Raw genomic sequence first — 24,886 nt, forward strand, 5'->3', positions numbered from 1 at the left:
ATACAGGCGTCCTTCCTAACTCAGTTGCAGGAGAGGAAGGAAACCGCCCAAGGTTTACACCATGAGGCCAATGGTGACTTTAAAATAGTTACACAGATTAATGGCTGTGATAGAAAACTGAGGATGGATCAACAACATTGTAGTTACTCAACAATACTAACCTAACTGACAGAGTAAAAATAACGAAGCCTGTTCAGAATACAAATATTCCAAAACATGCATCCTGTTTGCAATAATACAGTAAAGTAAAACTGCAAAAAATGTGGCAAAGAAATTAACTTTATGTCCTGAATACAAAGCTTTATGTTTGGGGCAAATCCAATCCAACAAATCACGGAGTACCAGTCTTCATATTTTCAAGCATGGTGGTGGCTGCATCACGTTATGGGTATGCTTGTCATCAGCAAGGACTAGGGAGTTTTTTATTTATAAAAAATTACGGAAAAGAGCTAAGTACAAGCAAAATTGTTCAGTCTGCTTTCCAACAGATACAGCAGGACAATAACCTTTCAGCGGGACAATAACCTTTCGGCAGGACAATAACCTTTCGGCAGGACAATAACCTTTCGGCAGGACAATAACCTTTCAGCAGGACAATAACCTTTCAGCAGGACAATAACCTTTCAGCGGGACAATAACCTTTCAATAACCTTTCAGCAGGACAATAACCTTTCAATAACCTTTCAGCAGGACAATAACCTTTCAATAACCTTTCGACAGGACAATAACCTTTCAGCGGGACAATAACCTTTCAATAACCTTTCAGCAGGACAATAACCTTTCAGCAGGACAATAACCTTTCAGCAGGACAATAACCTTTCAGCAGGACAATAACCTTTCAGCAGGACAATAACCTTTCAGCAGGACAATAACCTTTCAGCAGGACAATAACCTTTCAGCAGGACAATAACCTTTCAGCAGGACAATAACCTTTCAGCAGGACAATAACCTTTCAATAACCTTTCAGCAGGACAATAACTATTCGACAGGACAATAACCTTTCAATAACCTTTCAGCAGGACAATAACCTTTCAATAACCTTTCAGCAGGACAATAACCTTTCAATAACCTTTCAGCGGGACAATAACCTTTCAATAACCTTTCAGCAGGACAATAACCTTTCAGCAGGACAATAACCTTTCAGCAGGACAATAACCTTTCAATAACCTTTCAGCGGGACAATAACCTTTCAACAGGACAATAACCTTTCAATAACCTTTCAGCGGGACAATAACCTTTCAATAACCTTTCAGCAGGACAATAACCTTTCAGCAGGACAATAACCTTTCAGCAGGACAATAACCTTTCAATAACCTTTCAGCAGGACAATAACTATTCGACAGGACAATAACCTTTCAATAACCTTTCAGCAGGACAATAACCTTTCAATAACCTTTCAGCAGGACAATAACCTTTCAGCAGGACAATAACCTTTCGGCAGGACAATAACCTTTCAATAACCTTTCAGCAGGACAATAACCTTTCAGCAGGACAATAACCTTTCAATAACCTTTCAGCAGGACAATAACCTTTCAATAACCTTTCAGCAGGACAATAACCTTTCGGCAGGACAATAACCTTTCAGGAGGACAATAACCTTTCAGCAGGACAATAACCTTTCAGGAGGACAATAACCTTTCAGCAGGACAATAACCTTTCAGCAGGACAATAACCTTTCAGCAGGACAATAACCTTTCAGCAGGACAATAACCTTTCAGCAGGACAATAACCTTTCAGCAGGACAATAACCTTTCAGCAGGACAATAACCTTTCAATAACCTTTCAGCAGGACAATAACCTTTCAATAACCTTTCAGCAGGACAATAACCTTTCAGCAGGACAATAACCTTTCAACAGGACAATAACCTTTCAGCAGGACAATAACCTTTCAGCAGGACAATAACCTTTCAGCAGGACAATAACATTTCAGCAGGACAATAACCTTTCAGCAGGACAATAACCTTTCAACAGGACAATAACCTTTCAGCAGAACAATAACCTTTCAACAGGACAATAACTTTTCAGCAGGACAATAACCTTTCAGCAGGACAATAACCTTTCAGCAGGACAATAACCTTTCAATAACCTTTCAGCAGGACAATAACATTTCAGCAGGACAATAACCTTTCAGCAGGACAAAAACCTTTCAGCAGGACAATAACCTTTCGACAGGACAATAACCTTTCAGCAGGACAATAACCTTTCAGCAGGACAATAACCTTTCAGCAGGACAATAACCTTTCAGCAGGACAATAACCTTTCAGGAGGACAATAACCTTTCAGCGGGACAATAACCTTTCAGCAGGACAGTAACCTTTCAGCAGGACAATAACCTTTCAGCAGGACAATAACCTTTCAGGAGGACAATAACCTTTCTAACAGGTCAATAACCTAAAACACAAGGCCAAATCTACACTGGAGTTGCTTACCAAGACGACAAGGCTGTTACTGTGTAATAGAGTAGCTACAAGTACGAGTTGACAGATATCGCTAAGAGTTGACAGATCGCTAAGAGGATCCCTCTGCTCATGAATGAATAATGAAGGAATGAATGGTCCATAGTACTGAATCATCCATTTTTAATCATCAGAACAGGATTTAGTACCGCTGTATTGACTAATGGTCTCCACCATTGATCTCCACCAAACACAACTAAAATTGCAACACACTCACTAAATTCTGATTGATGACAAACTCAAAGCAAAACTATGCAAGATGACAGATTCCTTCGTTTAACTAGTCTATTAAGTTAAATGCACAACACTTTTTAGGGGTGCTGGGCTGTAGAAAACTTGACTTAGTTGAACTGGCCCATAACAAAGATTAGTTTGTCATCAGGGTTTTTGATTAACAGATTTTAATGGTTCCTTTCCTCAGAGTAGGCCTACATTATCTCAAGTCTCACCATACAAGGGCAGCTTGTAGCATGGCCTGTTCTGACATGGCCTGTTCTGGCAGGGCCTGTTCTTAAACCACCCAATCCAAAATGAATTAATCACCTGACAGTCTTCAGAATTAACCCCAAAACACTGGAAACATAGAACATGTCATCTGCGTTATCCAGCATCTTATTACTGGAGCATTTCTTCAGCAGACTTATGAGGGTTGAAACTGGAAGAAACAGTCGGTATCGGCTGGCTGGCAAATTAAGGATTGTAGCAATTTAGAAGATAAAAGTTTGCTACTAGCTACGGCACAAACTGCAGAAATAGAAAACCCATTGCAGAATATTCCCTTTTTTAGAAGGCAATCAACACTGGAGATGGAACAGACACTGGGGAAATGCCTGGGAGTAACACCATAAATGGGTACTAGCCAGGCAGTGTTTAAAGTGTCCTATTAGGAATAAGTTACATTCAAAATGAGGAAACCATTCCTCTAAGGAGTGTATGAACATTTCTCCATTAATAAGAACAATTTGATTTGATAGGATTTTACACATTGTGAGCAGGCATTCTTTGACAGACAGGACTGACTGTGGAAAGGAATATAGTACCAGGATAGAGCTGAGAACTTTGATTATTCTCAGATCCTCCCTCTGTGCAGTCTTCCACTGACCTCACCATCAAACCCAGAACCTCAAACAAAAACAATCTCAAACATCAAACTGAAACTGGTGTTCTTGGAAATGAATGATTTGAATATGACTTGAACAGTGGAAAGTTATTAGCATCTCGCTATACTAGCCTGCTGAATACTAATGTGTTTGTTTGTTTTCTTCACAGGATTTACCTGAGGAGATTCACCTTAAGACTTTGAAGGAGAAGATTATCTAGAAGAGGAGGAAGAGGCCCTAGCTTCCCTCAGCTTCCCTCTCTTTCCCAGAGACATTAAACACTCTCCTTTGCCTCAGCGTGTGTATATAGTAAGGTTGGCTGAGGTGAGGCTTTATTGAGGTGCCTATTGAGGTTAGTCCCCTTGGTAAGGTGCACAGGAAAGGGTAAGCACTTTAGGAGATGGAGAGAAAGAAAGTAAGGACATAAAGCTAGGACGGAGTGGAGATAAGAAGCACTGTGCTGCTCATCCTCTTTATGCCTCTGTAAAGACTCTAAAGAAAGGAGAGAGGAGGACGGGAGCCTCTAGTGGCAGGGCCCAGCCCCGTAGTCACCAGCAACACTGGAAGAACAGCAGCCAGAGAACCTAGAAGCTGGGTAAGAAGAGGACCACAGAAAGAGAGGAGAGACGGGGACTGAACGAGAACCAGAGGGTCGGAGGAGGAGAGGACGGGGAGCAGGAGGGGCATCCCCATGGCGACGGACCCTGGAGAACCCACGGGGACAGAGGACTCCTCAGAGAAACCTGATGGAGTGCGAGAGGAGGAGACGGAGCAGGAGGATGGCAGGAGGGAAAGGACGCAAAGTACCCCCTCTGACTTCCCCTCCTCCCAGGCCCAGGAGAGGAGAGCCGCCGAGGGTAGGGATACAGGAGAAGGACCAAGAGGAGGCGGAAGCAGAGGAGGGCGAGGAGAGATGGAGGACAGAGATGTTAAGGAAGAGGAGATGCCTCCGTTTAGACCTATGTCTCTCTCCACACCCTCATCCCCGGCTGCGACCGTGGTGGCTTCAGGGTCAGGAGGTCATGGGCCGAGGCTGAGGAGAGAGAAGCGTTTCTTCAGGAAGAGTGTGGAGATCTGCGAGGAGGAGGACGAGGTGGCGGCAGACCCCCCAGATGTGTCCCACTCCGCCCCCCACCTGGATTCAGTCTTCACCCTCACCGGGGCCCAGGCCCCTACCGCCACCGCCGCCTCAGCTTCCGCAGCACTAGGACACGACACCGCTCACCATGACCCATCCAGCCCCAGCACCACCCAGGACCCTGGGGCCAAGGACGCCCCCTCCTCCGCCCCTGCCCAGACGGGGAAGGAGAGGGACAGGGAGCAGGAGGAGGAGGCAGAGATGAAGGCCGTGGCCACCTCACCGGGGGGGAGGTTTCTGAAGTTTGACATTGAGCTGGGGAGGGGAGCCTTTAAGACCGTTTACAAAGGCCTAGACACTGAGACCTGGGTGGAGGTGGCCTGGTGCGAACTACAGGTAAAGAACAATACTCTCTCTTTCTAGTTCTCTCGAGGCTAGACACTTTTCAGACATTGTGCCGGCCCAAAACAAACTGTACTGCCTTGGATATGTTATTTTCAGCACGGCTCCAACAAGTATGGTGGATGCGTATGCAGGCCAGCTCAGTACAGCTTGGCTTGGCTCGGCTCAGTTTTATGCAGACCAGCTCAGTACAGCTTGGTTTGGTTCAGCTCAGTTTTATGCAGGCCAGCTCAGTACAGCTTGGTTTGGTTCAGCTCAGTTTTATGCAGGCCAGCTCAGTACAGCTTGGTTTGGTTCAGCTCAGTTTTATGCAGGCCAGCTCAGTACAGCTTGGTTTGGTTCAGCTCAGTTTTATGCAGGCCAGCTCAGTACAGCTTGGTTTGGTTCAGCTCAGTTTTATGCAGGCCAGCTCAGTACAGCTTGGTTTGGTTCAGCTCAGTTTTATGCAGGCCAGCTCAGTACAGCTTGGTTTGGTTCAGCTCAGTTTTATGCAGGCCAGCTCAGTACAGCTTGGTTTGGTTCAGCTCAGTTTTATGCAGGCCAGCTCAGTACAGCTTGGTTTGGTTCAGCTCAGTTTTATGCAGGCCAGCTCAGTACAGCTTGGTTTGGTTCAGCTCAGTTTTATGCAGGCCAGCTCAGTACAGCTTGGTTTGGTTCAGCTCAGTTTTATGCAGGCCACGGTTTGATTTCTGGTTTATGATAACAGTGTCTGTTTAAGTATGTTAAATTACATGTGAGTGGTCTCTAGAGATAATGGCATGGAAGGTGTAGGGAGGTAGTACTAATCAATGGCAACAATATATTGTGCTGATTTTACTGGTCTGTTTGGAAAATCTATAGCTATTACTTTTGTATTAAATTACACACACCATAATGAATGACTTAAAGTCAGTTGAAATCTTACCAGGACCCGCACACAAACACGCACACGCACACGCACACGCACAGACACGCACGCACAGACACGCACGCACACACACACACACACACACACACACACACACACACACACACACACACACACACACACACACACACACACACACACACACACACACACACACACACACACACAGCCACGCACGCACACGCAAACGCACGCACACACACACACACACACACACACACAGACACGCACGCACGCACACACACACACACACACACACACACATACAGAGACCCACACCTAATGCTTCCCAAGAGTCTTCTCAGGAGCTTCTCTCTTCCCTGGGATAATCTCAGCCTGTTGTCTGCTCACAATTCAGTCTGAGATTCAGACTCACTGCAGCACATTGGAGACAAAAAGAGTGAGAGAGAGAGACAGAGAGAGAGAGAGAGAGAGGGGGAAAAAGAGGGGAAGAAGATGTACTTTTGCTGCACTCAGGAAAACATGAATAATGCATGATGATATAGTAGTAGGTACACTCCCTGTGAAAAAGAAAATGCGCTAGATGCACTAGATTTGAAACGTTACAGGTTAAATGTGCAGACTGCAGCGAGACAGTCACCCACACATGCCTGTACTTTCTATGAAATCCATAGATGACGGGGGAGTCATTCATTGTCCATTGATAAGAACGTTGCCTGATATTCATTACATCCTGTCTAAAACATAAAAGGGTTCTTCGGTTGTAGCCATAGGAAAACCCTTTGAAGAACCCTTTTTGGTTCCAGGTAGAACCCTTTTGGTTCCAGGTAGAACCCTTTTGGGTTCTATGTAGAACCCTTTCCACAGATGGTTCCAAAAGGGTTCTACTAGGAACCAATAAGGGTTCTACATGGAACCAACAAGTGTTCTCCTATGGGGACAGCCGAAGAACCCTTTTAGAACCCTTTTTTCTAACAGTGTAGTATTCATTCCTACTGCATTGCAATTATAATGTATTATATTCTGTACTACTATTCATTATCACTGCATATGTCATATATATACATTACCGGTCAAAAGTTTCAGAACACCTACCCATTCAAGGGTTTTTCTTTATTTGTACTATTTTCTACATTGTAGAATAATAGTGAAGGCATCAAAACTATGAAATAAAACATGGAATCATGTAGTAACCAAAAAAGTGTTAAACAAATCAAAATATATTTTATATTTGAGATTCTTCAAATAACCATCCTTTGCCTTGATGACAGCTTTGCACGCTCTTGGCATTCTCTCACCCAGCTTCACCGGGAAATCTTTTCCAACAGTCTTGAAGGAGTTGGCCATGCTGTTTAAGTGTGCCTTGAATTCTAAATAAATCACAGACAGCACCCCCACACCATAACACCTCCTCCTCCATGCTTTACGGTGGGAACCACACATGCGGAGATCATCCGTTCACCCACACCACATCTCACAAAGACACGGTGGTTGGAACCAAAAATCTCCAATTTGGACTCCAGACCAAAGGACAAATTCCCACCGGTCTAATGTCCATTGCTCATGTTTCTTGGCCCAAGCAAGTCTCTTCTTCTTATTGGTGTCCTTTAGTAGTGGTTTCTTTGCAGCAATTCGACCATGAAGGCCTGATTCACACAGTTTCCTCTGAACAGTTGATGTTGAGATGTGTCTGTTACTTGGCTGCAATTTCTGAGGCTGGTAACTCTAATGAACTTATCATCTGTAGCAGAGATAACTCTGGGTCTTATATTCCTGTGGCGGTCCTCATGAGAACCAGCTTCATCATAGCCTTTGATGGTTTTTGTGGCTGCACTTGAAGAAACTTTCAAAGTTCTTGACATTTTCCGGATTGACTGACTTTCATGTCTTAAAGTCATGATGGACTGTCGTTTCTCTTTGCTTATTTGAACTGTTCTTGCCATAATATGGACTTGGTCTTTAACCAAATAGAGCGATCTTCTGTATATCCCCCTACCTTGTCACAACCCAACGGATTGGCTCAAACGCATTAGAAGGAAAGAAATTCCACAAATTAAATTTTAAGAAGGCACACCTGTTAATTAAAATGTATACCAGGTGACTACCTCATGAAGCTGGTTGAGAGAATGCCAAGTGTGTGCAAAGCTGTCATCAAGGCAAAGGGTGGCTACTTGAAGACAAATATATAAAAAAAAATATATATATATACTGTATATATATATATACAGTATATACAGTTGAAGTCGGAAGTTTACATACACTTAGGTTGGAGTCAGTAAAACTAGTTTTTCAACCACTCCACAAATTTCTTGTTAACTTCTTGACGCACGGATCCCTTTAGCGGGATCATTTTCGTAAACAACCGCTGAATTGCAGAGCGCAAAAATTCAAAAGAAATACTCAAAATATTTATAATCGGGAAATCACAAGTGAAATATACCAAAACACAGCTTAACTTGTTGTTAATCCACCTATCGTGTCAGATTTTGAAAATATGCTTTACAGCGAAAGCAATCCAAGCGTTTGTGAGTTTATCAATCACTAGACAAAACAGTAAGAACAGCTAGCCGCAAATTAGCTTTGTCACGAAAGTCAGAAAAGCAATAAAATGAATCGCTTACCTTTGATGATCTTTGGATGTTTGCACTCACGAGACACGAGACTTTTTGTTCGATAAAGATTATTTTTATAACCAAAAACCTCCATCTGGTTTGCGCGTTATGTTCAGAAAACCACAGGCTCGTGCCGGTCCTGAAGGGCAGACAAGGGCAGACAAAAATTCCAAAATGTATCCGTAATGTTCGTAGAAACATGTCAAATGTTTTTTATAATCAATCCTCAGGTTGTTTTTAACATACATAATCGATAATATTTCAACCGGACGGTAAACTATTCAATACTACAGAGAAAGAAAATGTCGAGCTACAACTCTCGGGCCATGAACTAATCAAAGGACACCTGACGCGTTTTGATAAATCTTGCTCATTTTTCAAAATAAAAGCTTGAAACTATGTCTAAAGCCTGGTCACAGCCTGAGGAAGTCATTGGAAAATGAATCTGGTTGATTGAGGATGGGCACGCAATGGAACAGGGATTTTTCCAAATAAAAAACACTTCCGGGTTGGATTTCCTCAGGTTTTCGCCTGCAAAATCAGTTCTGTTATACTCACATCCAATATTTTGACAGTGTTGGAAACTTTAGAATGCTTTTTATCTTAATCTGTCAATTATATGCATATTCTAGCATCTGGGCCTGAGAAATACCTTGGGAACGTTATTTTTCCAAACATAAAAATTGTGCCCCCTAGCTGAAAGAGGTTAACAAACTATAGTTTTGGCAAGTCGGTTAGGACATCTACTTTGTACACGACACAAGTAATTTTTCCAACAATTGTTTACAGACAGATTATTTCACTTATAATTCACTTTGTCACAATTTCAGTGGGTCAGAAGTTTACATACACTAAGTTGACTGTGCCATTAAACAGCTTGGAAAATTCCAGAAAATTATGTCACGGCATTAGAAGCTTCTGATAGGATAATTGACATAATTTGAGTCAATTGGAGGTGTACCTGTGTATTTCAAGGCCTACCTTCAAACTCAGTGCCTCTTTGCTTGACATCATGGGAAAATCAATCAGCCAAGACCTCAGAAAAATAATTGTAGACCTCCACAAGTCTGGTTTATCCTTGGGAGCAATTTCCAAATGCCTGAAGGTACCATGTTCATCTGTGCAAACAATAGTACGCAGGTAAACACCATGGGACCAGGCAGCCGTCATACCGCTCAGGAAGGAGACGCGTTCTGTCTCCTAGAGATGAACATACTTTGTTGTGAAAAGTGCAAATCAATCCCAGAACAACAGCAAAGGACCTTGTGAAGATGCTGGAGGAAACAGGTACAAAAGTATCTATATCCACAGTTAAACGAGTCCTATATCGACATAACCTGAAAGGGCGCTCAGCAAGGAAGAAGCCACTGCTCCAAAACCGCCATAAAAAAGCCAGACTACGGTTTGCATCTACACATGGGGACAAAGATCATACTTTTTGGAGAAATGTCCTCTGGTCTGATGAAACAAAAATAGAACTGTTTGGCCACAATGACCATCATTATGTTTGGAGGAAAAAGGGGGAGGCTTGCAAGCCGAAGAACACCATCCCAACGTGAAGCATGGGGGTGGCAGCATCATGTTGTGGGGGTGCTTTGCTGCAGGAGGGACTGGTGCACTTCACAAAATAGATGGCATCATGAGGCAGGAAAATTATGGGGATATATTGAAGCAACATCTCAAGACATCAGCCAGGAAGTTAAAGCTTGGTTGCAAATGGGTCTTCCAAAAGGACAATGACACAATGCATACTTCCAAAGTTGTGGCAAAATTACTTAAGGACAACAAAGTCAAGGTATTGGAGTGGCCATCACAAAGCCCTGACATCAAGCCTATCAAAGAAATTTGGGCAGAACTGAAAAAGCGTGTGCGAGCAAGGAGGCCTACAAACCTGACTCAGTTACATCATTACTGTCAGGAGGAATGGGACAAAATTCACCCAACTTATTTTATTTTTATTTATTTTTTTACCGTTATTTTACCAGGTAAGTTGACTGAGAACACATTCTCATTTGCAGCAACGACCTGGGGAATAGTTACAGGGGAGAGGAGGGGGATGAATGAGCCAATTGTAAACTGGGGATTATTAGGTGACCATGATGGTTTGAGGGCCAGATTGGGAATTTAGCCAGGACACCGGGGTTAACACCCCTACTCTTACGATAAGTGCCCTGGGATCTTTAATGACCTCAGAGAGTCAGGACACCCGTTTAACGTCCCATCCGAAAGACGGCACCCTACACAGGGCAGTGTCCCCAATCACTGCCCTGGGGCATTGGGATATTTTTTAGACCAGAGGAAAGAGTGCCTCCTACTGGCCCTCCAACACCACTTCCAGCAGCATCTGGTCTCCCATCCAGGGACTGACCAGGACCAACCCTGCTTAGCTTCAGAAGCAAGCCAGCAGTGGTATGCAGGGTGGTATGCTGCTGGCATATTGTGGGAAGCTTGTGAAAGGCTACCCGAAACGTTTAACCGAAGTTAAACAATTTAAAGGCAATGCTACCAAATACTAATTGAGTGTATGTGAACTTCTGACCCACTGGGAATGGGATGAAATAAATAACAGTTTAAATGAATCACTCTCTAATATTATTCTGACATTTCACATTCTTAAAATAAAGTGGTTATCCTAACTGACCTAAGACAGGGAATTTTTACTAGGATTAAATGTTAGGAATTGTGAAAAACGGAGTTTAAATGTATTTGGCTTCGGTGTACGTAAACTTCTATTTTCAACTGTATAATACACTTTTCTGGTTACTACATGATTCCATATGTGTTATTTACAATGTAGAAAATAGTTCAAATAAAGAAAAACCCTTGAATGAGTAGTTGTTTTAAAACTTTTGACTGTTTTAAAACTTTTGACCGGTAGTGTATATATTGAAGTGACATGTTCCCCTTAGGCACTGTTGTTTCGTCTATCTATCTCTGACGAGCCTGACGCGAAGGATATACTGCTTCCTCGGGAACAGGCCCGATCCCCGTGATCTGCCTCTAGATTAGGTGGAGAAAGAGGGGCCGAAGGGCGGCCTGCCTTCTAAGAATTCGTAGGCGATCAAATAAACCCCCACTTCCCTCCATTCTGCTTGCAAACAAGAATAAAAATCGACGAGCTATGCGGATGAGAATAAAATCGACGAGTTATGTGGAAGATTAAACTACCAAACGGACATTAAACACTGTAACATCTTATGCTTCACGGAGTCGTGGCTGAACGATGACAATATCAACATGGTTATACGATGTACCGGCAGGATAGAACAGCGGCGTCTATGTATTTTGGTAAATAACAGCTGGTGCACGATATCTCAGGGAGTCTCGAGCTATTGCTCGCCTGACGTAGAGTATCTCATGATAAGCTGTAGACAACATTACCTACCGAGAGAGTTTTCATCTGTATTCTTTGTAGCTGTTTACATACCGCCACAGTCAGAGGCTGGCACTAAGACAGCTTTGAATGAGCTGTATTCCGCCATAAGCAAAGAAGAAAACGCTCACCCAGAGGCGGTGCTCCTAGTAGCCGGGGACTTTAATGCAGGGAAACTTAAATCTGTTTTACCAAATTTCTATCAGCATGTTAAATGTGCAACCAGAGGAAAAATAACTCTGGACCACCTTTCCTCCACACACAGAGACGCATACAAACTCTGCTTCGCCCTTCATTTGGCAAATCTGACCATAATTCTATCCTCCTGATTCCTGTGTACAAGCAAAAATTAAAGATGGAAGCACCAATGAATAGATTAATAAAAAAGTGGTATTGCATTGAGGAGTACACCATATCAGTCATTGGCTTCATCAATAACGTCGTCCCCACAGTGACCCTATGTACATACTCCAACCAGAAGCCATGGATTACAGGCAGCATCCGCACTGAGCTAAAGGCAAGAGCTGCGGCTTTCAAGAGGTGGGACTCAAACCCGGAAGCTTACTAGAAATTCCGCTATGACCTCCGACGAACCATCAAACAGGCAAAGCGTCAATACAGGACTGAGATTGAATCGTACTACACTGGCTCTGACGCTCGTCAGATGTGGCATGGCTTGCAAACCATTACAGACTATGAAGGGAAGCACAGCCGAGAGCTGCCCAGTGACACGAGCCTACCAGACCAGTTAAACTACTTCTATGCTCGCTTCGAGGCAAATAACACTGAAACATGCATGAGAGCACCAGCTGTTCTGAAAGATTGTGTGATCACGCTCTCCACAGCCGATGTGAGTAAGACCTTTAAACAGATCAACATTCACAAGGCCGCAGGGCCAGACGGGTTACCAGGACATGTACTGCAAGCATGCGCTGACCAACTGGCAAGTGTCTTCACTTACATTTTCAACCTCTCCCTGTTTGAGTCAGTAATACCAATATGTTTAAAGCAGACCACCATAGTGCCTGTGCCCAAGAAGACTAAGGTAACCTGCCTAAATGACTACCGACCCGTAGCACTCACGTCTGCAGCCATGAAGTGCTGGTCATGGCTCACATCAACACCCTTATTCCAGAAACCCTAGACCCACTCCAATTTGCATACCACCCCAACAGATCCACAGATGATACAATCTCTATTGCACTCCACACTGCCCTTTCCCACCTGGACAAAAGGAACACCTATGTGAGAATGCTATTCATTGACTACAGCTTAGCGTTCAACACCACTGTGCCCTCAAAGCTCATAAATAAGCTAAGGACCCTGGGACTAAACACCTCCCTCTACAACTGCATCCTGGACATCCTGACAGACGTTCCCCAGGTGGTAAGGGTAGGCAGAAAACACTTCTGTCACGCTGATCCTCAACCCAGGGGCCCCTCAGGGGTGCATGCTTAGTCCCCTGGTATGGCAACTACTCGGCCTCCGACCGCAAGGCACTACAGAGGGTAGTGCGAATGGCCCAGTACATCACTGGGGCCAAGCTTCCTGCCATCCAGAACCTCTATCAGAGGAAGGCCCTAAAAATTGTCAAAGACTCCAGTCACCCTAGTCATAGACTGTTCTCTCTGCTACCACATGGCAAGCGGTACCGGAGCGCCAAGTCTAGGTCCAAGAGGCTTCTAAACAGATTCTACCCCCAAGCAATAAGACTCCTGAACATCTAGTCAAATGGCTACCCAGACTATTCACATTGCCCCCCCCCCCCCCCCCTCCACACCACTGCCACTCTTTGTTGTCATTTATGCATAGTCACTTTAATAACTCTACCTACATGTACATACTACCTCAACTAACCAGTGCCCCTGCACATTGACTCTGTATCGGTACCCCCGTTATATAGTGCTGCTCTTTAATTACTTGTTACGTTTATCTCTTGTTCTTATCCGTATTTTTTTTTAACTGCATTGTTGGTTAGGGGCTCGTAAGTAAGCATTTCACTGTAAGGTCCACACCTGTTGTACTCGGCACATGTGACTAATAAAATTTGATTTGATATTTCAAAAGTATTGTGTTGTAGAGGCCAATGCTTTTGTGTCTGTTCCTGAGCTGTGACAACCAACACAACAGGATCAATGAAGCTTAACCCTATAAATGAATGATGATATTTACATAGAACAATCAACAATTGGACAAGAAAGGTAGAGTGGAGAAAAGAGGGTGTGTGCAGGTACTGAAATAGGAACAATAGCCATAATGAGGACATACCTCACCAAGAGGTTGAGATTAAGATGAATGATAAGGTGAACATAGAACAACACAGAGACAGAGAATGAAAGGAGGAAAGAAAGCAAGAGGTGAAAAGGGAAAGGGATGTGCGTACAGGACAGGAAGTGAAATATGAACTAGTAGTCGCTTTAGAGAATGTCCCTTCCCATTGGTGGACTCTCATAACTGTCATTTATTGGCCCTGAAGACCTGAGAGCGTGACCAGCTAAATGTGAGATTGTACCCTTGCAGAGCAGCTCGTGATTTACTGACACTGTAGATCGACAGGGAACAACAGCCAACGGCATCATACGGTGTGGACTCAACTGGTTGGAGACACCAGTCTAACTTACTGTTTGCGGTCACAAAAGAGAAGCTGTGTGATTCGGCAGCTGATTTGTTTGATGTCTTTGTGTAGAAAGGCTAGTAGGCTAGTCTACCACGGTTGGGTGGAAAGGCTAGTAGGCTAGTCTACCACGGTTGGGTGGAAAGGCTAGTAGACTAGTCTACCACGGCTGTGTGGAAAGGCTAGTAGGCTAGTCTACCACGGCTGTGTGGAAAGGCTAGTAGGCTAGTCTACCACGGCTGTGTGGAAAGGCTAGTAGGCTAGTCTACCACGGCTGTGTGGAAAGGCTAGTAGGCTAGTCTACCACGGCTGTGTGGAAAGGCTAGTAGGCTAGTCTACCACGGCTGTGTGGAAAGGCTAGTAAGCTAGTCTACCACAGCTGTGTTAGGTGTTGACTGTGGAGCTTATGCTACATAGCAGCTGTGTCCAAACGCTCTCTCAAATGGCACCCTATTCAAATCAAATCAAATCAAATGTATTTATATAGCCCTTACATCAGCTGATATTTCAAAGTGCTGTACAGAAACCCAGCCTAAAACCCCAAACAGCAAGCAATGCAGGTGTAGAAGCACGGTGCCTCGGAAAAACTCCCTAGAAAGGCCAAAACCTAGGAAGAAACCTAGAGAGGAACCAGGCTCTGAGGGGTGGCCAGTCCTCTTCTTGCTGTGCCAGAAGAGGAGATTATAACAGAACATGGCCAAGATGTTCAAATGTTCATAAATGACCAGCATGGTCAAATAATAATAATCACAGTAGTTGTCGAGGGTGCAGCAAGTCAGCACCGCAGTGCTATTCCTTGTATAGTGCACTACTTTTGACCAGAGCCCTATGGGTCAATTCCATTTCAATGTTCTTAATTGAAAAGTAATGAAGCAAATTGTTTGGAATTGAAATTTCAGTTTACTTCTTGAATTGAAATAATTGAAATGGAATTGTGTTAGAGCACTGCTTATAAGACTAACAACCTCCATTGCTCCCCTCTAGCCTTTAGCTCGATTTCCCTGTTTAATAATTTGGAATTTGGAGACATATTTGGAATGTTTTATTCAGACAGTATTGAAGTAGAGGGGTAGATGAATGAGGAGAGGAGACCCAGTAGGAAGGAATGATGTCCTGTCTCCTGGGGCAACAGACAGATTTTTATGTGTGCTTGGAACTGTGTTACCATTAGACCACTAGACCACGGGGCTATACACATAACAACCTCTGTAACCTTCCACCTTTCAGCTCTGTCCCTACTGCTCTTACCATAAATCACATCAGGTGTTACCACTAGACTGCTTGTAGAGCTATGACCACCAGCCCTGCTCTTACCGTAAATCAGTCCCACCAGCCAACCGACCGCTCTGGTTTAGATCACTTACCACTGGTCACACCATCAAAGGCAGCCAGCAGCAGCCAACCATACCTAAGCACTTAGGAAAGCCAGACATCCTCAACCAGAGACTTACTGAGGCAGTAAAAGTAGCCTGTTTCCATTAAGGCAGTAGTACTAGTGTGTACCATTTACTGTGGTAGTTACACGTTTATTGTACCACCAGAGAAGGAAACCTGTACTATGATTGTATGCACTCTGCTTTGGCCCTTATCTCAAGTAATGAAAACAGTGTTCTTGATCTTGGATTTGCAAACATACTCTAGGCCTTTTCCTAGAGTTGAAAACTGTTTAAAATGAGAGAGACGGAGTGAGAAAGGGAGAGCGAGGGAGGAAGGGAGGGAGGAATGGAGAGAGAGTTAGAGACTGATGAGCCAAATAGAGGATTAACATGGCATGACTCCCAGAGAGTGGCAGTCTGGCTAATGCACGCACGCACGCACGCACGCACGCACACACACACACACACACACACACACACACACACACACACCTCTCTCTCTAGCCCTCTCTTTCCCTCCCTCCCCACTCTCTCCTCCCTCCCTCGCTCCATCCCTCTCCCCCTCTTTGTCTGTCAGAGTGAGTATACAGATCCAGGGAGTTAATTACAGTGGGTGCCTGTCAGGCGGGAACATAAAACCTGCACAGACAGCACAACTAACTGGTCTGGGGCGGTCTGGGCTAGGGTAGAAACCCCAAACCCCCCCCCCCCACTGGCTGGCTCACCTCAACCCTCTTCTCCTGTCAGCCCATTGAGCCCACACCGGCCTGACCCAATCCAGCCCAAATCCACCCAGTCTACCCAATCCAGCCCAAATCCACCCAGTCTACCCAATCCAGCCCAAATCCACCCAGTCTACCCAATCCAGCCCAAATCCACCCAGTCTACCCAATCCAGCTCAAATCCACCCAGTCTACCCCAAAATCCACCCAATCCAGCCCAAATCCACCCAGTCCACCCCAAAATCCACCCAATCCACCCAAATCCACCCAGTCTACCCAATCCTGCCCAAATCCACCCATTCCACCAAATTCACCTAAACCACCCCAATCCAGCCCAAATCCACCCAGTCTACCCAATCCTGCCCAAATCCACCCAGTCTACCCAATCTACCCCAAATCGACCCCATCCACCCAATCCCATCCAATCCACCCCAAAATCCACCCAATCCACCCAAATCCACTCAATCCACCCTGTGTGGGAATGTATCAGTGTCCGAGAGTGTGTGTCTGTGTCTGTGTGTGTCTGTGTGTGTGTGTGTGTGTGTGTGTGTGTGTGTGTGTGTGTGTGTGTGTGTGTGTGTGTGTGTGTGTGTGTGTGTGTGTGTGTGTGTGTGTGTGTGTGTGTGTGTGTGTGTGTGTGTGTGTGTGTGTGTGTGTGTGTGTGTTTGGAAGGAGCCAGGCAGCCAGGCGAGGGACAGCTGAATGGAGCTAGTCTAGCCTAGAGAGTAACCTGTCCAGGAACGACTGGTTCCGACTAGTCTTCTTCTTTTCTGGTTTTATGATGGTCCGCAAACAAATGTTTCTAGGTGCATGCTGCCACCTACTGTACGGGTAGTGAACGAGGAAAACTCTTCTCACTTTCTCCACCTAGGAGACACACTAGACAGCCCTTACTCTTGTCACCTCTGTCTCCTTCACCATAAAAGGGCACTTCAGGAATTCGTTGCATGTTTGCCACCACAATTGCAGTATTTCACTTCAGCTGTCATATGATATTCCTCCCGTGCCTTTGGAAAGTATTCAGAACCCTTGACCTTTTCCACATTTTGTTACGTTACAGCCTTATTCTAAAATACACACAATACCCCATAATGATAAAGCCAGAACAGGTTTTTAGACATTTTTGCAAATTTGTTAAAACAAAAAAACAGAAATGCCTTATTTACTTAAGTATTCAGACCCTTTGCTATGACACTCGAAATTGAGCTCAGGTGCATCCTGTTCCCATTGATCATCCTTGAGATGTTTCTACAACTTGATTGGAGTCCACCTGTAGTAAATTCAATTGATTGGACATGATTTGGGTAGGCACACACCTGTCTATATAAGGTCCCACAGTTGACAGTGCATGTCAGAGCAAAAACCATTTTTGCAGCATTGAAGGTCCCCAAGAACACAGTGGCGTCCCATCATTCTTCCATGAAAGAAGTTTGGAACCACCATAGCTCTTCCTAGATCTGGGCGCCTGGCCCAACTGAGCAATCGGGGGAGAAGGGCCTTGGTCAGGGAGGTGACTAAGAACCCGATGGTCACTCAGAGCTCTAAAGTTCCTCTGTCGAGATGGGAGAACCATCCAGAAAGACGACAATCTCTGCAGCACTCATCCAATCAGGACGTTATGGTAGAGTGGCCAGACTTGGAAACCACTCCTCAGTAAAAAGCACATGACAGTTTGCTTGGAGTTTGCCAAAAGGCACCTAAAGACTCTCAGACCATGAGAAACAAGATTCTCTGGTCTGATGAAACCAATATTGAACTTTTTGCCCTGAATGGCAAGCGTCACGTCTGGAGGAACCCTGGCACCATCCCTGCAGTGAAGCCTGGTGGTGGCAGCATCATGCTGTGGGGATGTTTTTAAGTGTCAGGGACTGAGAGACTAGTCAGGATTGAGGCAAAGATGAACGGAGCAGAGTACAGAGAGAACCTTGATGAAAACCTGCTCCAGAGCGCTCAGGACCTTAGACTGGGGCGAAGGTTCACCTTCCAACAGGACAAGGACCCTAAGCACACAGCCAATACAACGCAGGAGTGGCTTCGGGACATGTCTCTGAATGTCCTTGAGTAGCCCTACCAAACCCCAGATTGTACAACAACGCTCCCCATTCAACCTGACAGATCTTGAGAGATCTGCAGAGAACAGTAGGAGAAACTCCCCAAATACAGGTGTGCCAAGCTTGTACCGTCATACCCAAGAAGACTCAATGTTGTAATCGCTGCCAAAGGTGCTTCAACAAAGTACTGTGTAAGGGTCTGAATACGTATGTAAATGTGGATTCTCCACTGGAATCCATTTCTCCTCACTATTATATCTACTCGACACGCCATCAGTTTCAAGCGAAACCCCCGCTTCCGCCATCTTCCGTTCCGACCAGACAGCGGATGGAGCGGCTTTTGGGTTCGCTTTACTGAAGAAAAGGGTTGCTTAGGGACGCTTTACCGCAGTAAAAGGTTGCTATGAGACAATCGTTAGGGATGTGGGAGTGATTTAAAGTGTCTTCTTAGAAACCACAACCAGTCAGGGAAGCCTGGACTCCTGAGGATTCACCTTAGTATTTATGTCATGTCTACACACAGAGGTGCTAATGCTCTCTCTCTCTCTTTCTCTCTCTCGAACACACACACACACACACACACACACACACACACACACACACACACACACACACACACACACACACACACACACACACACACAGAGATACTCATACACACACCCACACATAGAGCGCACGCATGCATACACAAACACACATGCATGCATACACACACCATCCAAGGCTCCAGTTGGGGGAAACATGGTATTTCTGTGACAGACTCTCTAATCGAGATTGGGTTCTGGGTGCTTTAGATTAGGGACAACAAGGTTAGTTAAAGGTGGCATTATCATGTGTTCACTCAGCTCAGACCCTGCGGGGAGAGGAGACACTCTATTGGATTAAAGACAAAGATCAAAGGTCAAACAACCACAACAAGATAATATAATAGCACAGAAAAGTGTAAATCGGACGTGGAAGAAAAGCAGATTTACTTCACATATTTTGTTATTCTAAAAGGGCCATTGTAGTCCGGTTAGGGGAAAGGGGGCCATTGTAGTCCGGTCAGGGGAAAAAGGGGCCATTGTAGTCCGGTCAGGGGAAAAGGGCCATTGTAGTCCGGTCAGGGGGAAAGGGCCATTGTAGTCCGGTCAGGGGGAAAAGGGCCATTGTAGTCCGGTCAGGGGGAAAAGGGCCATTGTAGTCCGGTCAGGGGAAAAGGGACATTGTAGTCCGGGTCGGGGGAAAAGGAACATTGTAGTCCGGTCGGGGGAAAAAGGGACATTGTAGTCCGGTCAGAGGAAAAGGGCCATTGTAGTGCGGTCAGGGGAAAAGGGACATTGTAGTCCGGTCAGGGGGAAAAGGGCCATTGTAGTCCGGTCGGGGGAAACAAGGTCCGAAACCCCGTGTTAGTTCCAGTACAGATGGTGTTATCATGTGTGTTCAGTCAGGCAGACCCTCTGAAGGGGAGAGGAGAGACTATTGGGTTATACTGGATTACGCTGTAGGAGTCAAAGATCAGTGTCATGATAATTTAGGGGTTGACTGGTTCAGAGACAACCGGTAGTTCACACTAAAGAGACATACATTCAATACGAGTTTTGTTGGTTCATTTTGTTAGCCTTTAACCTTTGTTGCTGAATAGTTTATTATTTACACATGTTTTGGGGAAGGATGGATTGGGTGGCTAGTGTTAAAATGTTGCAGTATTTAGCAATAATAAATAAGAATATGGTAGAAGCAGTTGTGATGTGTGTGTGTGAATGATTGAGTACGTGTGTGTTAATGGATACTTTGGGATTATTTAATTGCTGAACACTTGAACTGGACTGACTACCTGCATTGACTTCCCGCCCCTTAAAGGGATACTTCGGGATTTTGCCAATGAAGCTCTTTATTTAATTCCCCAGAGTCAGATGAACTCATGGATACCATTTCCATACTGGATACAGAGACAGAAAAATGGTATCCACATATCATCTGACTCTGGGGAAGTAGATAAAGTGCCTCATTGGCAAAATCCCGAAGTATGCCTTTAAGGGGCGGCAAGTCAATGCAGGTAGTCAGTCCAGTTCAAGTGTTCAGCGGTCTGATGGCTTGTAGATAGAAACGGTCTCTGAGCTTGTTGGTATCGGACCTCATGCTCCGATACTGTCTGCCAGACGGTAAGGGAGTTCATGGCTGGGGTGTGTGGGGTCCTTGATGATGCTGCCTGCCTTCCTCAGGCACCGTACACCAGCCACTGGAGGGCCTTGCAGAAGTCGGAAGTTGACATACACCGTAGCCAAATACATTTAAACTCAGTTTTTCACAAGTCCTGACATTTAATCCTAGTAAACATTCCCTGTCTTAGGTCAGTTAGGATCACCACTTTATTTTAAGAATGTGAAATGGCAGAATAATAGTAGAGATTTTTTTTTATTGTTCAGAAATGTGGTGGGTACTCTCTTCGTTCGCTGGACTTTATCCTGCTAACTGTTCCAAATGTCCGAACCGAATTTGGTAAAAGGGCTTTTATGTATTCTGCGCCATCGTCTTGGAACGCCTTACAAAATACTTTTAAACTGGAAGAACTTGTCCCGATTGGTATTTTTAAATCACCGATGGATGATCTTGAAACTGATTCCCTGACCTGTAAATGCTTTTAATTTGCTGTTTTTGATTTTTGTTATACTCTTGTGAATTCTATGGTTTTTGCTAGATTACTTGTAGTTTTCCATGTTGTTTGTCTGTAATTTCTGTAATGACTTGGTGCTGCCTATCTTGGCCAGGACGCTCTTGAAAAATAGATTTTAAAGAAAGGTTAAATAAAATACAGTAAAATAAAGAGATAATTATTTATTTGAGCTTTTATTTATTTTATCACATTCCCAGTGGGTCAGAAGTTTACATACACTCAATTAGTGTTTAGTAGCATTGCCTTTAAATTGTTTAACTTGGGTGAAACGTTTTGGGTAGCCTTCCACAAGCTTCCCACAATAAGTTGGGTGAATTTTTTTGGGTGAATTTCTCCTTGCTCACACACGCATTTTCAGTTCTGCCCACACATTTTCTATGGGATTGAGGTCAGGGCTTTGTGATGGCCACTCCAAAACCTTGACTTTGTTGTCCTCAAACCATTTTGCCATAACTTTGGAAGTATGCATTGTGTCATTGTCCATTTGGAAGACCCATTTTCGACCAAGCTTTAACTTCCTGACTGATGTCTTGAGATGTTGCTTCAATATATCCCCATAATTTTCCTGCCTCATGATGCCATCTAATTTGTGAAGTGCACCAGTCCCTCCTGCAGCAAAGCACCCCCACAACATGATGCTGCCACCCCCGTGCTTCACGGTTGGGATGGTGTTCTTCGGCTTGCAAGCCTCCCCCTTTTTCCTCCAAACATAATGATGGTCATTATGGTCAAACTGTTTTATTTTTGTTTCATCAAATCAGAGGACATTTCTCCAAAAACTACGATCTTTGTCCCCATGTGTCACGGCCGTCGTCGGAAGGAGACCAAGGTGCAGCGTGGTGAGCGTACATTTTCTTTTATTTAGAATGTTGCCAACAAAACAAGACACAAAAAAATGACCGTGAAGCTTACTCTAGGGCTATAGTTCCACTAACAAAGTCAACTACCCACAAACACCAAAGGAAAAAAGGCTGCCTATGTATGATTCCCAATCAGAGACAACGATAGACAGCTGTCCCTGATTGAGAACCATACCCGTCCAAAACATAGAAATACAAAACAGAGAAATAAAGAAACTAGAATTCCCAACCTAGTCACACCTATGACCACGGCGTGACAGTATCCCCCCCCCCCCCAAAGGTGCGAACTCCGGCCGCAAAACTTGACTCTATAGGGGAGGGTCCGGGTGGGCATCTATTCACGGGGGCAGCTCCGGTGCAGGACGTAGACCCCGCTCCACCTCTGGCTCCCCCCACTTTGGTGCCATGGATCATCACTGGAGGCTTCGGGCCATGGATCATCACTGGAGGCTTCGGGCCATGGATCATCACTGGAGGCTTGGTGCGTAGAGCCGGCACAGGGCGTACCAGGCTGGGGAGACGCACTGGAGACCGGGTGCGTGGAGCAGGCACAGGGAGTACTAGGCTGAAGAGACGCACTGGAGCCCCCAACTGGCTTGGGAGGTGAAGGTCGAGTCATGCGTCCTCCGAAACAAACACCCGCCCGCTTAACCCGGAAGCCAGCCGCACTGATGAGAGGAAACACTGTTCAACTGACGAATGAGGTCAGCCTGCAGGCGCCCGGGCTTGCCACTTTGGTTTTCTTGGGCACTGGTAGGATGGTGGTCTCCTTAAAGGGAGCTGGGGACTACAGCCTGGGACAGGAACAGTTTGAAGATGTCTGAGAAGATGCCCACCAGCTGGTCAGCACACACTGTGAGGATGTAGTCAGGCATGACATCTGGGCGACCCGGTCGCCTCACATTCTCAACCACTAAAACACTTACAGCCTCGGCTGCTCTCTCAATACGACAAACACACAGCACACCCCTAGCTACTCCTCTGTACACACGCACAGAGAATTACCAGTTACCTGTGGAGCTGGTTTCCTACAGGCCATACCTCCCCCTTTCACATGTTAGGTGAATAATCTCCTCTATCTCCCGCATAGACACACCTGAGATGTTAGTTTATAGTAGATAAACCTATCAATAGGAGGTGTATCTTAAACTCAGTGGTGTAAAGTACTTAAGTAAAAATACTTGAAAGTTTTTTTTGATATCTGTACTCTACTATTTTTTTTTTTTTTTACTTCACTACATTCCTAAAGAAAATAATATACTTTTTTTTGCCTGACACCCAAAAGTATTCGTTACATTTTGAAAGCTTAACAGGACAAGAAAATGGTCCAATTCACACACTTATCAAGAGAACATCCCTCATCATCCCTACTGCCTCTGATCTGGTGGAATCACTAAACACAAATGCTTAGTTTGTAAATTATGTCTGACTGTTGAAGTGTGCCCCTGACTATCGGTATATTAAAAAAACAAGAAAATTGTGGAATCTAGTTTGCCATATATATGGAATTTAAACTTTTACTTATACTTTTGATACTTAAGTATATTTAAAATCAAATACTTTTAAACTTTTCCTCAAGTAGTATTTTACTGGGTGACTTTCACTTTTACTTGAGTCATTTTCTGTTAAGGTATCTTTAACTTTTGCTCAAGTATGACAATTGGGTACTTTTTCCACCACTGCTAAAACTGTTGTCTATTTATGGTAATGGGGAGGAGGAATGGAGAGGCCCCTCACAGTCCAAACGAAGTGGGGTTGTTTCCCCGCTGACTGGACACAGATGTCTGTCATGTTGGCTGACTGTCTTACCGGCTGTCTGTCAGGCTGACTGCTTTATAGGCATTGCTGACCCGGAACCTGGCTGGCTGGCCGTCTGCTTAACAGGTGTCTGGTCCAAAACAGTGTCTGGTCCAAAACAGTCTCATGGTGTGGTTGGGGTCAACCTGGGTCATGTCTGAGTCTGTGGCTTATGACTGTGGCCTGTGAGTTACGGGCCAGGAAGTGGGACCGAAGCCGCCACACAGAATATCTTAGTCTGTTTAAAGACGGAGTTACAGGCCTGTCACTGTGACTGGGCTGGAGACGCAGTGTTGTGCACGTTACTAAACCCATTACCAATACATAGTACATTACCAAAACACATTATCAAGCATAAAGTTAGTCTAATGTACTTACAACCTGATTTACAAGCCTGCCACCAGACAACACATTGCCAAACAGCACATTACCCATTCACATTACATTACCAAAACACATTATCAAACACCTTACTAAACTTTACCAAATACTTTTTTGTATCGGGACCAACTGTGAACAATAGCCATGTCAGACATGAATTACATCTAATTGGCCAATCTTATTGTTCACTGATAGCTCAGGGATATAATCTTACAATACACCAAACAGATTACCACACTACGCATACAGGCCATTATTAGTAGACTTTTAGGCCTGTTCATGTTCAGTAATGGGTCTTTGTCTGAGTGCTACATTGTTATTATCAGCATTAGGGGGCTGTTTGGATTAGGAGCCAAAATATCTGCTTTATAACAACCAGCTAAGTGGTGCAAATATATTCAGTTAGTGTCCTAAATGGCACCCGTTTTTTTTTAGGTCCTGGTCAAAAGTAGTGCACTTTAAAGAGAATAGGGTGCCAGCCCTGGTCAAAAGTAGTGCACTTTAAAGGGAATAGGGTCCCATTTGGAATGCATTCAT

The 24,886-nt window shown here is 44.6% G+C and overlaps 1 protein-coding gene across 4 annotated transcripts in view; it reads left to right on the forward strand.

Annotated features, from left to right (window-relative positions):
- Positions 1–24,886, forward strand: part of LOC129829645 (serine/threonine-protein kinase WNK2-like) — a 137,613-nt gene that overhangs the window by 23,763 nt on the left and 88,964 nt on the right. For all 4 annotated transcript variants that reach the window (XM_055891459.1, XM_055891460.1, XM_055891461.1 and 1 more), the window contains exon 2: positions 3,726–5,030. In XM_055891459.1, the coding sequence (XP_055747434.1) occupies positions 4,248–5,030 (783 nt within the window). In that variant the 5' untranslated portion in view covers positions 3,726–4,247. The remainder of the gene's footprint in view (positions 1–3,725; positions 5,031–24,886) is intronic.

Source organism: Salvelinus fontinalis, chromosome 31 (genome assembly GCF_029448725.1).
Source record: "Salvelinus fontinalis isolate EN_2023a chromosome 31, ASM2944872v1, whole genome shotgun sequence".
NCBI lineage: Eukaryota > Metazoa > Chordata > Actinopteri > Salmoniformes > Salmonidae > Salvelinus > Salvelinus fontinalis.